Source organism: Sarcophilus harrisii, chromosome 3 (assembly GCF_902635505.1).
Source record: "Sarcophilus harrisii chromosome 3, mSarHar1.11, whole genome shotgun sequence".
NCBI classification, from domain to species: Eukaryota; Metazoa; Chordata; class Mammalia; order Dasyuromorphia; family Dasyuridae; genus Sarcophilus; species Sarcophilus harrisii.
Genome location: NC_045428.1, coordinates 235,742,572 through 235,759,018, shown reverse-complemented (window position 1 = coordinate 235,759,018; position 16,447 = coordinate 235,742,572). Strand labels below are relative to the sequence as shown.

Genomic DNA, 16,447 nt, shown 5'->3' with positions numbered 1-16,447 from the left:
TATAAAAAAGTAATTTTTTAAAAGAGAAAAAATACCACCCAGAACCTAGATACTATTACTTAGGCAGAAAAAATAGACCCAGTGCCCTTTTCTACTTATCATCTACCTAAACTCTACTCCCCCAGCCTAGAATAGCAGCTAGGCAACAAAGGCAAAATTGTCCTAGGCCTTTTGCTCCACACCTCATCCTATACACACATTGTTTTTTATCTGTCATCTTCCTGTGACTTGCAAACTCACACCTTATCGCTATAATATTTCATCATTGACTATGCAAGAATAAAATATTTATGCAGGAATAAACTATTTTCATCATCTATCTTCATTCTCATTCTCTTAAATTCTACTACATCCATATCATATGCAACTTTCCCCATCATTTCTATGTTTTCTAAAATTTCTGTTGCACACATTTTCCTTTGCTTATGGGATTCTTCCTTTTATATTCCTCAAATCTACTTGATGCTATTGAATTCTAGTTTCCTCTTGGTAACATTGAATACATTAGGGCAATCTCTCTGGTGCCAACGATATATTTATTTATTGTGGTATTCTTCTTCTTTTTCTAAAATATAATCGTTCTCTTTGGGTGCAGGTTTCTTGGGGAGGTTTTCTGGAGGCAGCTTTAGTTTCAGTTCAGAGTAATAATCACCTCAAACACAGTCAGGGATTTAAGTAGTCTTTTATTGTCTCTTCCAAAATAGCCCCGTTAGTTTTCCTAGAGGCCTATCTCTCTGCTTGGTTACAAGAGCTCTTGCAGCTTGTCCTTTGTCGCCTCCAGCTCCCTCTGAATCTTGGTTCTACTCCTCTGAATGCTTCGTTCTGCTCTACTGCAGTCTCTAGCTTGTCAATCTCCTGAACTGACTGACTGACTCACTGAAGCTCTAAGAGCTTCTTATATATGATCTCTTAAAGGTGTGAACCCAAAGATTGACTCCTCCTCTGAGAGAGTGGGATTGTGGGTTTCTGACTTGTGAATCTCCCAAACTTATGAACTCCAATGTGTGAGCTAATGTGTGAACTCTCAAAGGTGTGAGCTCTAATGTGTGAATTCTCTCAAAGGTGTAAATCCTAAGCACACAAGCATTGTTTCCATCAACTCTAATGAGTTAACACCTTGTTTCAAGTTCTGACCCATAACAATTTACATTCTTTTATATATATATTTTTTTTTATTATTTTATATTCAAGAGATGAAGTTGGAATGCTCCTTGTTCTACCTTCCCAATCCAAACACTACTTTTGGCACTATTACTCAGCAACCTCTGCCATGATATTCATACTATTAAAATCTTTTAGCCTATATAGCTCATCATAGCTGATGTATTGTAGATTCCAGATCATTCTCCCTTCTTTCTTATGAAATTCAACTTTTAACTACTTTCCTCTTCTTTAATGTTAAAAGATCTCAGCATTCCCATTGATCCATCAAGCATTTTATCCTCTCAAACCTTCAATCTCTGACAACCTCCTTCCCTACACTTCAGTTACAGACAAGGATGGCTGGACCCCAGATCTCACCATTATCTAGAAGTATTTCACTTCTTTAATAAAAGAATATTCTCTTATCTGACCACAACTTTCTAACATTCTAGAGGCAATTGATGGCATAGTAAATAGAGCACAGGAATCTGGGAATCTGGAAAACCTAAGTTCAAATCTGGTCTCATACACTTACTAGGTCTGAGCTTGGGCAAGTCATTTATCTTCTGTCTGCCTCAATTTTCTCAAGTATAGTGGAGATAATAACACTTATCTTGTAGGGTTGTTGTAAAGTTCAAATGAGGTAAGATGTATAAAGAGCAATAAACACAGGACCTGGGGAATAGTAGATGATATATTAAATTCTATTCCCTTTCCCTTCTTTTCCATCTCTTCTTGGAACTTACCCTCCTAAATTTATTCTTCACCTATATGACAACCTTAAATTCTTCCACTCCTCAATATTTTTCTGTCCGTGAGAGAATGACAAAGAAACTTGTTGAAGAAGACAAAAGGGAATGGAATTTTAAAGGGCACATGTAGAAATATGTAAAAGAGTAGTGCTCAGTGAGGAGAATGAATCTATCAATATCAGGTATAGAAGGAAAAGAAGAATGAATGAGGTACAATGTTAAAGTCTTTAAGATAAAAAGAAGAGTAGAACAGGAGTTCAGTAAAGTGTCTTATCCTTTTTAATATCTGTTTATATCCCCCTGTCTATTAAGTAAAATCAATGGAATGCTTCTAGGATGTAAGAATTATCCATTTGACTTTTAAAGCTCTTTAAAACTTTATCCCATGCTAATTTTTAGTCTTATTATATATTATTCCTAATCCTACACCCAATGAATCAGAAAGCTGGCCTCATCTCATTTCTACAATATAGCACTCAATCTTTCATTTCTGTGTTTTTTGTTTAATCTTTCTCCCATGATTGGAGCAAACTTCCTTCTCACTTATACCCACCCCACTAATACTCCCACTTGTACTTATACCTCTTTTCTCCTAGGTATAGATCACAAGCCTTCTACAATAACCTTCCCCCACATAAATTGCCAGTGCCTCTGTCTCTAACTTCCTTGTATTTATTTTATTTTTATTCTATATATAGCTATATAACCACATTTTGTTTCTCCCATTAGATTGTATAGGAATGGTTTCATTTTTTGTGTTTATATCCCCAGCACCTAGCTCTCTGTGTTTGACATAGAGTGAATTTTTACTAATCTATTGGAAGCACTTTAAAAACAAGTAGAATACAAAAATGATTTGAAGTTATTCTATTACAACATATACAAGACATATAATTAAAACCTTAAAGATATAAGGAATGATTAAAATAATGGTATGAATATTCATTTCTCAAGGTTTGAACTTGTTAGTATAATAAAAATGACCGCATTACTTAATTCAATTTAGAGAATTAGCTGGGTTGATGCAGTGGATAGAGCACAATCCCTGAAGTTAAGAGGACTTGAGTTTAAATCTGGCCCCTGGGCAAGTCACTTAACTCCAATTGCCTCAGTGAAAGAAAGAGAGAGAGAGAGAGAGAGAGAGAGAGAGAGAGAGAGAGAGAGAGAGAGAAATTATTGCTGTTTCCCCTAGAAGCTATATTCCATCAAAATGAGTGAACAACAATAACAAAATATAACTGATAACAGAAAATATAATTGACCAGAAGATCTAGAATACTAACATCTTCACTATAGTTCAATCTTTTGAAAACTGGAAGACAAGGCATAAAAGTTGGTTCCCAGGTAGAAACTCCTTTGTGCCTTTGATCACTGAGAGTTGAGTTCCTAGGAAAAGACTCAAAATACTCTATTAAATGCAGGGCTGAGGGAAGTTCTGGAAAATGTGAAATAAACTCACAAGACTCAGCAACAAAGTGTTTCAGACTGATATTTTACATCTTACATTTTACATATTTTACATCACAGTTACAAGAGAATAGATGAATCTTTGCACATAAAAGCAATGTGGTTACTCTAACTTCTCTTACTTCAAAATATGAGACTAATGCCAGGTAACTGCTTTCTCAGTACTCCCACCAACTCTTAAGGTCTAAGTGATGTAATCTTATTTCCTTTTTGAACAGCTCTTTTCTTTTTTAAAATAGCTTTAGAGAAAAGAAATAATTTTTATTTTCTCATGAATAACAATGATAAAACTAACTAGCATTTGTGAAAATCTTCTGATGGGCCAGACAATATGCTAAACATTTTAAAATAGTGTTTCATTGGATTCTCACATCAAAGCAGAGAGGTAGCTACTGTTAGTAAACTATTTTAAAGTTAAGGAAACTGAACCAAACAAATTTAGGTGACTTTCCCCAGTCCTACATTTTTTCTACCTACTAGACATCTCTACCATAATTTCCTGTAGACATCTTGAATTTAACATATCCTTCATCATTTCCCCTAAAGCTAATCTTACTTCAAATTTTCTATTCCTGTCAAAAAATGTAACTTTCTCCTAAAATGAAAGTTCAGAATTTAGCTTTGGAACTACTACCTTAAGGATAAAAGTTCTGGATTAGTGATTCAGTGCAAATTCACCTAATTTCTCACTAGCTCCACCCAGAAAAGTCACCTCTCATCAGTTTAGTCACCTTCCTATTCCCTATAGTCACCTATACCTATTTGGTATCTTTTCATTTTTCTCTGACACCATAATACCTCATTTGCCACATAATGCTGTAGAAATAGTTAAGATGCCACTGAAATATAGCAGAGTAATCATTGTTTACAGCTCCATTAAACTTGTTAATTTCCCAGACAAAAAATACATCTTTGACCACCATTCCCCCTAATATAGCCTGTCTCCCTGAACTGGAATGAAATAGATTACAATCTATTTGAAGACAAAGGACTGTCTCACTTTTCTATTTGTTTCCTTAGAATTTAGCTTCATACTTGGCATATAGGGGACACATTTTATTCCATACATGTTACTTCCTTGTTCAAAACAAACAAACAGTGACTCCCTTTTTGCTCAAGGATTAATTATAAATTATTGAGTATTTTTTTTAGGTCCTTCATAATTTTGGTCTAATTTAACTGTAGCTGTGGAAATTGAATCAATCACTTAAAGTTACTAGTCTCCACTTAACTCTTTTAAAGAAAAGTAACTAGCCCTAATGCTTTTATCAGACAAGAAAACAATCAAATCATTCAATCAAGCTAAGGTATTAAATAAATGAATGCCTACCCAAATCCTTGTGGATTTTCTTTAACGTAGTAAACTCAGAACCAGGCATTCAAGTATCTAACAGAGACATTATCTCTGAGTAAGAGGTAGAGCATGTTCTCTTTCTTCCCCTCTTAAAGAATCCTCTCCTCCCATTTCTCCTGATTTACCCAGAGTGACCTTGTGAGCTTCAGAGGGTGGGAAGAATAGAACTATTTATCAGGGATTTGGCAGCTGGGACGACATTAGAAGCTGAGAGCAAGCTAGAAACACTGAAGAAAGGCAGCTTCATGACTTTATAAGTTCCCCCAGGAGATAGCTACATCATATTTCAGGAGAGAACAGATTGAGGACTTCCAGGCTCTATTAGTTTATCCTTCTGGCATATGAACACTCTAAGTTTGCACTCCCTTTTTCTGTAAATCATTGTTGCTGTCTGTCACAGCAGACACAGTTTTGGGAGAACATTTTGTACAAACTCTTCCTACTCTGCCACTTTAATAATATTCGTTTATTAACACAGCTAATGAAGTCAGGGAGCTCTTTAATGATTATCAAGTGATAATCAATGTGAAGCACACCAGAAGGTGCTTGTGAGCCATAAAATTATAAAGACACTCTACCCCAGCCCTTCATGGTCTTTTACAACACTAGTAGGAAACTCAAATAGAAATGGATTGTAGGTTTTGTGGCTGTTTGCAGCCTGCCACAAGTTTGAGCCAGACAGCCTAAGAAACTGAGCTGCCAGTGTAAGCAGGATGTGGGAAGAGGAAGTACAAAGCAGTGTTTCATAATGGGGCCTGTCCCAGATAAATACTGGGCCCTTTACACTTGCAGGAGCCACTAGAGAGGATCCTCAACTAATATTTTATTTACTTAATACTCTAGTTTTCAGGATTTCCTAAGGGGGAAGGGGAGAAAATGGCATTTTTTTCTCTTTTGTTTAGATTATAATTATACAGTAAGGTTCTGGTATGTTTTCTTAAAAGTTAAACTAATTTTTTCCTTAATGACTTTCAAATGTTCATATACTTAATTTACTAATATTTACTGTGTTAATCTATCCAATGAGTGTTGTAAGTATTATGAAAAGAATGTTTTATATTCCTAAAATACTTGTGCTTAGAAGTTCATCTAAAGCACGCCATATTAGGTCAAAAATATTCATTCATTTGCTTCTTTTTATTCTTACAATGTTTTACAATTCTTGTATTACTCACGATTCAGCTTATCTGACTAAAAATCTGTAAGATAATCTAGGTGGCCTAGAAATTCTGAAAATCATCCATTAAGTGTGTATTCTCTTTGGGGGGTAATATTCATCTTTTGAAGGCCATTCTGAGTATTTTTTATTCTAAGTGAAGCTACTTATCCTAGTAAGAAGAGAGTTAGAAATTACATTCGAATTACCCTTACAGTAGGAGGGAACCCCTTAAAAGAAACTTTGGGTGAACTTTGATATAGGAGCTAGAGAAAATTTGCCTGGACCTCAAAGAGGTTTGCCTGCATTAAGAAAAGGCCTGGGGAGGAAGATTGGTATGCCTTGTGTAGAAAAGGATTTTTAGAAATGTTTTTCCTTTGGCCAGGATGATCTTATTCACAAAAGAAATTGTGGAAGTATTTTCATCTGGACAGTTTGGTTTCTCCCTTAAAAGGTGAGGGTGTGTGACTTGCAGTTTCTTCAAACCATATGGAAAGAGTTCCATATATTCTGGCATTTCCTTAGAGACCAAGCTTTTCTTCTGTGTTAAGAAATTTGATTTTCTTTTCTTTTTTGAGTTGATCAATAATTAAACCTGGCCTTTATGTTTGGGCCTAGAGTAAAGGGGTCAGACAAAAAGCATTTATTAAGTGCCTACTATGTGCCAGCTTAGTGTGATAACATTTACAAATATCTTATTTGATCTTCACTACAGTTTTGGAAGAAGGTGAATACATTATTATCCCCATTTTATAGATGAGGAAACTGAAGCAGAGGATAAGTACTTTACACAACCTTTGTTATTTCATGGGGGAAAAAGCCAAATTTGCTTATTATCTCAGTTGAAAGGGTGACATGATTAGATATGATGTAGTTTTCTTCTGGGTTACTTGTAGAATCTTGAAGCTGCTATCCCTCCATGTTTCTAGTTTATCCTCAATTCACAATGAAGACATTGCTGCCAAACTGCTGCTCTCCTAGGATGCTGTCAGGACACGATGAGAAGTACAGGTCTTCCAGCTCTCAGAAGTTCTCAAGGTCATTCTCTGCTCAGAGCAGGGAAGAGGAGGAGATGCTGTACCTCTTCCCCTCTCTGCTACATAGCAATTTTCTCTCAGGGGCCGGCTAAAGTGGCTCTTTCCTCTATGCTGTCAGACTCTTGAATATCTAGGTTGAATTCTGAACCATTTTATATACACAATCTAAAGAGCATGAGGGAACTTGACAGAATATTTAAATGGCTTAGATTGATCAAATGATTAAATAAATGTATTTTTATCTAACCTAATGTACAAAGGCAAGAGTTAATTACTTTAAATGGAGGTAAGAAGTGAGTAAATTAATCAAGAAAGTAAATTCAGAACATGTGCTTCTATACAGTTTCAGTCTTATTTCACATTACTCTCCCACAATCTATAGTTTGGCTAAGCCAAATTTTTCAGTTTTTCCTAAATTTAGGAGCTGATTTATCTTTGTGCATTTTTGTAAGGGTAACCCCTTTCCCTAAACTGTATTTCTTCCTAATCTTCACCTCTTAAACTCCCTATCTTTCTTCAAGGTACAGCACAGGTGTCATATTTTCTGTGAATTTTTCCCCAATGACCTTCAAACTACATATATTTTCTTATGTGTTTCACTTGTTAAATAATACATAATTATCTCTTTAAGAAATGACACTTTGTGATCGCTATTTAAAAACTAGCATTTTTGTTAGAGTTGTTAATTAGAGTCCAGGTCCAGTGAATACAGAAAATGTGAATATGAATTGAATATCTGAGGCCAGATAGAAGATGTGAACTTCCTTTCTTAATCTCAGAGGAAGGGTTTATATACTCTTTAAGCTACCGCTAGGTAATGCCATATACATTCCAGGGTTAATGCATAGACCATACTCTGACATTTCAGTTCCACCTTAACTAACAATAACAAGATATTTATCGTAACGGAGTTGTAAATAACAGTAACTATTAATAATAAGGTATTTGTCAAAACAGAATTGTAAATAGTATAGTTGTGATGCTTTGTTCCTGTCACCTGCATTCTCCATGAAGATTATCCTAAATTTATCTGGAGTATGTCTTTCATTCATTGTTAATGGAGGCGATGAGCCAATACTTTGAATTGTTTGCCCTTACAGAGAGCACTTCTAATGTAATACCTGGACTGAACTCTTCAGTACATAGACTTATTCAATACTAGCCTTCTATACTTATTATAGTATCTTCCTGTGCTTAACATGAATTTCATAAATGTTTGTTGAATTGAATTGTTGAGGAAAAAATATTACAATATTTTCTGATTTTCTGGTTTAGAATCAGCTCCTTTCATTTATTTGTTTATTTATTTTTGCTTCCATTTTCTATAGGTGGCAACATTTGTGGGTCCTGTGACAGCTATCCCAGTCCTCCTTTTCTCAGGATTCTTTGTCAGTTTTGATACCATTCCAGCATATTTGCAATGGATGTCCTATATTTCCTATGTCAGGTAATTTGTGGGAAACCAGTTGATTTGTCTTTATTTTTAACTCTCATGAGGAACAAGAATTTTATGTTATTCTATAATTAATGCTTTACATATTGGCTAACTAAAGCTAGCAAGATCTTCATTATTTCAGACAGAAATGCCTTTTTTCCAATTAAATATTTGGCCTGAAAATGGAGTCTCTCACACTCCAAATAAATGAATAAACAAACAAGTAAATATTTGGCATTCTTGTGATGTTTTTCCTCATATAAAATAAGAAAGATAAAATATATTGGTATATAGCCTGCCTTAATTTTATACTAAAACTGTATAATGTTAGCACTTAAAATACTCTTAAAGATCCTCTAATCTAAGGATTCTTGAGCTATTTTGTATGAATCCCTGTGAAAATCTGATAAAGCGTTGGGACCCTTTTTCAGAATAATGCTTTTAAATTCATAAAATAAAATGCATAAAGTAATACTTGAACCCATTTATTTTGAAATAAAGATTTTTATCTTTCCATCCAAGTTTATGGACATCATAAAATTTATTAACTCCTTGGGAATCTGTGGACCCCTAGCTAAGAGTCTCTGATCCAGTTGATAGCCTCATTTTAGAGAATGAGGAAAGAAAAAAGTTCTCCAAATTGTCATAGCTAGAAGATCTAAGACTCCAAGATGTCTTCGAGGAAATGTTCCAAGATGACCAAGATAAAAATTCTTTCCAAATCTTCCTCAGAAAAATAGCAAGAAAGGAACCAAGGTAAAGTAGCTAAAGTTGAAGGAGAAGAATAAAGAGATATTTCCATCAAGATAACTAACTCAATGGAAAATTGAAGAAGAAAAAAAAAACACAGAAAAGATTCTATTATACATCTCCTCCTCTACCTATTTCCTTCTCTAACCTTACAATAAATCCTAACTCAGGATTATGATTACAGTAGCTATTGAGACAAATAAATCTAAAAGCTAACTGTAGTTGGAGAGAACAATAAAACTAACACTAACACTGCCTATCCTACAATGTACCACAGCAGATCTTTGCTAAACACCTTTACCTTGTAACCCAAAGAGAAGACCATGAATTCCTACTTTACAGAAGTGGCAACAATAACTACTGAATCAAGGAAATCTTTAGGGGCAGGGAGGTGGCATAGTGGTGGATAGAGTGTATAGAGTGCTGAGACTAGAGTTCAATTCAAATCCAGCTTCAGACACTTACTAACTATGTGATCCTGGATGTTACTTAATTTTTGTCTAATCTGGTTTTCTCATCTGTAAAATGAGGGTAACTATAACTTGTATCTTGTAGGGGTTATTGTCAACATCTAACGAGATAATTTTATAAAGTGCTTAGTACCGTGTTTGGCACATAATGAGCCATACATAATACATAATACTAGGTATTATTATTTTGAAATTAAATTATTATCATCTTTATTGTTCACATGGCACAAACATTCCATACCTGGTGTAGACTACACGCAGTAGCAATTTAATTAATCTTTACCCCATTAAGAAGGTCACATTTAGGAGTTTAAACCTCATGGTTTGAGGCAAATAATGAAAGAAAGACTAAGAAAATCACAAAGAAAGGAAAATAAGTAATACAACAAAGAACTACTATGGGGTTAGAGATTTCAAGAATAAAGCTACAAGAAAAAATTATTTATAATATACACCCAGAAAAATCACAGCAAAGGGGAAAAAAATCATAGCAAGGTTTCAGCAATTTTGCATACTTTCTAATGTCAACAAATTAGATGTTTTTTAAATGTATATGGTCAGATACAGCTATAGGTGGCACAATGGAACCCAGAAGACTTGAGTTCAAATCCAGACTCAGAAATTGCTAGCTATGTGACTCTAGTTAAGTCACTTAATTGATTTTCTTCAATATAACAACAACCAAAACCAAAATGTCTGTGATCTGACATAATATGTTGTGTCATATAGAATTCCTTTAAATAAAAAAAACTTTAGTTTTTTTTTTGCAAGTTGCTCAATCAAGTATTAATACATTGTTTAATATCAAATTATTCAGAGCATATTTTAAAGTTCATTTTATTGATGCCTTCTGTTTTTTAATTGCAAGGCATGTTTTAGAAAAAAAAAATTCCTCCATACCTCTAGATTGAACACTTATTTACAAGAAAAAACAATTAAACTAAAGCTTCTAACACAGTGAATTCACTTGATAATGTACCTAATATTTTGTCCTACTAGTCCCCAATCTCTTTTCCATAAAGAGAGCCTTCATATGTTTTATTATCAAAGCATATTTATTTATTAAAGCAGAATTGTTCTTGCTTGCTGATCAGGATATTCTAAGGAAAATTTTTCTTGAAAAGAAGGAGAAAGATAACTCAAAGACATTCAGATAATTCAGAGACATTATGTAAAAGAATAGTATATGTTGCTATGTTAAATATATTTGTGATAGGAGAAAAGAGAATGAGATCTATATAGAGTGTATTATCCTTCCTATAAATGAGAAAATGTGGACGATTAGGTAGCCTAGTGTAACCTAAAGAGTACTAGACTGGGTATCAGGAAAACAGTGTTGCAATGAAGATTGACACTGAGTAATTGTGCAAGCAAGTTGGTCAAGTTATCTGTAACAAATAACTTTAATTATGTTGGCCTCAATTTTCTTATTTACAAAATGACCAAGTGATTTTTAGCATTGTTCCAGCTTTAAAATTCTAAGATTCTGGGTTAGTGTAATACAGTGACTATTGTTGACTTAGTGTGATGGTGAAATTCTTTGATTATAATCAATGCTTTCCTTCCTAGATATGGGTTTGAAGGAGTCATTCTCTCCATCTATGGTTTGGATAGAGAAGATCTTCATTGTGACATTGAAGAGACTTGCCACTTTCAGAAATCAGAAGCCATACTGAAAGAATTAGATGTGGAAAATGCCAAACTTTACTTGGACTTTATTGTTCTTGGGATTTTCTTCATCTCCCTTCGCCTCATTGCCTATTTTGTCCTTCGATATAAAATTCGGGCAGAGAGGTAAAACATTCCAGTAGGGAGAAAATTAAAAATTGAAATTAAAGGCATTTGTCTTGTGTTTTCAGGTCAGTATCTTACCCAACTTTTAAGAACTATATTACATTTCTGGATGTCAAGTGTTCAACTTCTCAGTCCAGTTAGTTGGGTCACCTCTCCATTGCCCTTTATAATTTTAACCAGGAAGAAGATGTAGAAGAGTTTGTTGTTGTTTTTTAAGCAGAATTTAATACTCAAGGATGACATACCTAAAATATTAATGGTGACTGGATTTTTCCTTTACAAAATTCTTCTTTATAACAAGATGACTTGAAGTCCTGGACATGGAATTATAAAGCAACTCCCTCCTAGAGAACTTTTTCTGAAACTGATTACTATGTATATCAGGATGGGGAGAAGGGAAGCTGGAATACAGGGTTATTTTTCTTTTTATTTTTCTTTATTTAAAAAATCAGTTTCAATTTTCCAAGTGTATGTCACCTTAAGACTATTTTTCTTAAGAAATAACTTTCCATGCCAAAAATATACAAATCTCACTAACATTCAAAAAGATGTGCCTCTTAAATATTATTTGTGGAAAGTAATTTAGAGAATGGTAACTGGCTTTAAAAGAGTCTAAGAGTAACAAATTGAACTCGTTTAAGATTCAGAATTTGTGAAAAATTAAAAAAGTATTTCTGGTTAAGTCAAGTACCTTAAACCACATTTAAAATTTGCATAGCACCCTGACTATAAACTTAAAAAAAAGACAAGGGAAATAAACATAAAAGTTGATCAACTCATCTGAAAAAAAATTGTCTTCCACATACTTCATGTTTCGAATGATGAAGATTAGTAGCCCTTTCATTTCTATGTAGGGTGTGATTCTTAGGCATACTGGACCAGTATAAAGGGAAAAAAATTAAAGGTTCAATTTAAAAATGAATTTTAGGCTAAGACAGTGAATGTGAAATTGACATTCTAGAGTTGAAACACCATATATTGACTATATATCATTAGCAATTATTGTAATTTGTGTAGAAGTAGTTGAGATATTTATAAGGATATTTCCTGGAGCAGATTATGTACTTTTGGGTAATTTTACTAACCATTTTTTTCTCTGAATCTCAGCTATATTACACAAAAGGGAAAATGTTTTGCCTTTTTACATGTGGCACTAACTATTGCCATTTCATTTTACAAATTCTGAACCAGGTTGGACTCACAATGGGTGCTTTTCAGCCATTTGCATTGTAAGAACATGATATAAAATTCTTTGCAGTAGAAATTCTTAATATATCTTGCAGGAATACCAGGGAATGTTTGACAAATTTGATTTCAATAATTCAGGATTCCTCTCTCCATATTATACACATATTCTCTGACCACTACAAAAGATAGTAGATAATTCCAATGTAAATCAACATCTTTTTGTGAAGTTTTCTGCATTGACAAAGTCTCTTAACCTTTTTCAGTCTTACCATGTGCTCATTTGTAAAAAATGAAATTTGAACTAGATTAATTCCAAGATTACTTCCAGTGTTGTTGGGTTTTTTAAATATCCAATGAAGCCTTTTCATTTACTTATTTTGTATAGTAGTATAAAAATGTGTTGGTCATTAGGCAAATTACACTGCTGATTGAATGGGAGTTAGTAAATAGTGCCTCTGGCTCATTTGAAGTCAGACTATAACTTAAAATGCTTTTAAAAACTAATATGCTCAGGTTGCTAGTACTTCTTAGTGACACCTTCATATATCCTAGAAATATTAAAAATATCAATATTGCTAACCAGATTTTGTAATCTTGGTAGTGTTGGAAACTTTTTTTTCCTTCCCTTAGGCTCAGAAAAGGATTAAAAAAAAACTGGAATGGTACTTTAAAAGCAAAAGTTTAATGATTTAGTGGACAAATATACATCAATATCTTTTTTGTATTTCTCAATTGGCTTCTACGTATGTGTTTTGAATAGTAAGAAAATATTTATAAATATTAAGATTAAATTTATTTTTGAAAAGTACTCTGAAGTTTTATAATTTGAACAGTGTCTAATTGTCTAAAGTGGGCCTTTATAGGTTTTGTTTAATCACAGAATTCACAGAATAGATTTGCTTTAGAAATGAGCAGAAATGATGCAGAAGTAAATCTTGAATATAGAGACCTCATGAATAATCCAACCAAAAACAAAATTAGAAAAAGAAAAACTGCTTTTTCTTTTCACATGATAACTTGGAGATAAATATATTTGAAGATTTTCTTTTGAAGATCCGTTATTAACAAGCCAGTTGATTCATGAATTAGTGCTCAGCAGCAAGCTAAGATTTTTTATTTGGAGATGTGTGTATATGTGTGTGTGTGTATGTATGTGCAGAAGCATATGTGTATATATACATATGTATATAAATTGATAAATATTCATATATGGATTATATATATATATATATATATAGAGAGAGAGAGAGAGAGAGAGAGAGAGAGAGAGAGAAATAGAGAAATAGAGAAATAGAGAGAGAGAGATATCTAGATAGATATATTTGTATGTCTTAGGGGTAAGCCATGTAGACATTATGACAGTTCTAGTTTTGTTGATGGTACTATTTCCATCTCGAAGCCTACCCTCTCATTTATTGGATCCATTGCGGTTCTTCTCATTGTACTAAGTATCAGAAGATGGTCCTCTTTTATCCATCATTTGATTTTCTTGTATTTCAAAAGTAATGAAGTCTTCCAAAATAATGATTTCTCTAAAGTTTTGTTTTTCCTGTTTTTTAATTTCCTTTATAACTTCAAATATTGAGAGCATTCAAAGGTAGCTTCCTAAGATGTCTGGAAAAGAGGAAGAGACTAAATAATTGGAAAAAGTTATAGACAGAATTATTATGAGAAAAAAAATGATTGACAATATATTGATATTCAGCATCTCACATATCTATTTTTACATTTCTACAAAACATTGATGAGAATAATCTATACATATGTGGAAGAAACCCGTGCTGAAATATGAGGTAGAAACAAATTTTCATAAAAGATATCCTGTAGCAAATTATATATTTATAATCACATGATTGACTGAAAGAAAAGTACAGAGACTATAGGATCCTACTTTGTCTATTTCTTATTCATTTTATGTGTATATATGAATGTATGTTCATATGTATAGCATTTGGTTGGGCCTAGCAAAATGTAGCCTTAAAGGTTCTCTTTGGTTAAAATTAATACTGTAGATTTTGACGTAAAAGGTATATGAGAAGTCATCTAGTCCAGCCCCCTCATTTTACAAATGAAAAAACAGACTTAGAGAGGTTAAACTCAAATTAATCTAGGCAGTGTGAATGACATATTTGAAATTTTCCAAATTTAGCACTCTTTCCGCCATATCCATAGATATCATTATAGTGACAATTATTCAACACTCACTGCTTCAATTATTAAGTGAGGGATAAACAAGGACATACATATTAGATAAAAGATACCTACTGTTGTCTTGGAGAATCTTTAGGGCAAATCTTTAATGGAAGACATATTTCATTCTTATGTTGATATTTTGTGTACTGACTAAAGAAGATATTATGATGAGGAATACCTATTGTTAAAAATGAAATGTAATTGATTACTTAGCCCATTAACTGGATCCATCTGCACACATATCTTCAAGAAACATTGCAGATAGATAATAAGCTAGGCTGAGAATTAAGCAGGAAAAGAGAAGGCTAATAGCATTTGAGAAACTGGCACATTCAGCAATCCCAGCCTTCTCTTTGAAGCAAAACTATTTTTTTCCCAGTAATGATATGATAACTGAAAACTATTGCATATAATAATCTCTGAAGAATCAAAATTATAGTGTAGTGTTGCTTTGTTGTTTGTCCTTCATTCTCAAAGAGGATCATAACGTCAGGGAGGGGATGTCCTGACATGCAAATGAATTGGATTTAAGTGAAGGAGGGCTGTGTAAGGTCACCTTTCTCACTTTTCCCTCTAGAGCCATCTGGGTCCAATGGCAAGATATAGCTCAAGACATGCTCTCCTATTTCTGTGCAATATAAGATCTAGTGAAAGACTCTCAGCAATTTAGATGAAACTCATCTAGAGAATTTATGGGAAGACATAGATAAGATTTTTATAAGTTAAGAAAGCATGAATGGATTATGGTCTATGATATAGGAAGGCATGCCCACATCAATGAGATCATAGGTACATCAAAATATTTTTGAAAGAAGTAATAGTCTTTCTTTAAGTCTTCTGAAATGTTTTATTCATGTGCTTTCAAGAACTTTATCTTTTTAAGGAGTAATTCTGTTCTCCATCACACAGATCTGAAATATGATTTTTCTAAGAATTCTGTTTTTGTGTAGTTTGCTGAAATGTGTCATTCCAATGTTTTATGATATTACCTTAGCAAGCAAATGAGATATTTCTTATAAAATGCATCAGCCTTCTTAAATGTGTGACTTTGCCTTATTTTTTGAAAAACAAATTATTTGGAAATCAATTTTTTACTCTGGAGAGGCATTCTTCCTTATATTGCCTAAAGTACTACTTTTTTCCTTTAAAATCAAAACCTTTATTAAGAGTCTAATTCTACTAAGGTACCTCTTCTCAGAGATGAAGTAAAAGGAAATCAGTACTTCTGTCATATGTCTAAATTGACCTATATAACTAAATCAATTAGGAGAAAAGAATGAAACATGTATAGCTTCTACCTCCTTAAGTTTTTATCTAAGTTCCAGAAGTCTGTGACTGGGAACAGGGCAGAAATGAAAGTACATAATATTTTGGGGATTCTTTCAAGGTGGATATATAATTTATTTTTTTTTAATTTTGGTAATATTTTATTTTTCCAAACATATGCGAACATAGTTTTAAACACTGACCTTTGCAAAATCTTTTGTTCCAAAATTTTCTCCCTCTTTCTCCTATATTTCTCCCTCCCCCCCAAAGACTGCAAGAAATCTGAAACATGTACAATTGGAAGATGTGTAATTTATAAATTTTGCTTGGAAAGCTACAGCCTGGCTAACTCCAATCATATTGGCGAACTTTTAAATTTATCTTTATTCAAAACTTTTTAAGCCCCTTTTTTTCTCTATCTCATTATTTATTACTTTTATGT

The 16,447-nt window shown here is 33.2% G+C and overlaps 1 protein-coding gene across 1 annotated transcript in view; it reads left to right on the top strand.

Annotated features, from left to right (window-relative positions):
- Positions 1 to 15,772, top strand: part of ABCG1 (ATP binding cassette subfamily G member 1) — a 94,029-nt gene extending 78,257 nt beyond the window's left edge. The window contains exons 14-15 of the mRNA XM_003763379.4: positions 8,238 to 8,356; positions 11,134 to 15,772. Of these exons, the coding sequence (XP_003763427.1) occupies positions 8,238 to 8,356; positions 11,134 to 11,362 (348 nt within the window). The 3' untranslated portion in view covers positions 11,363 to 15,772. The remainder of the gene's footprint in view (positions 1 to 8,237; positions 8,357 to 11,133) is intronic.
- The last annotated feature ends 675 nt before the right edge of the window (positions 15,773 to 16,447 follow it).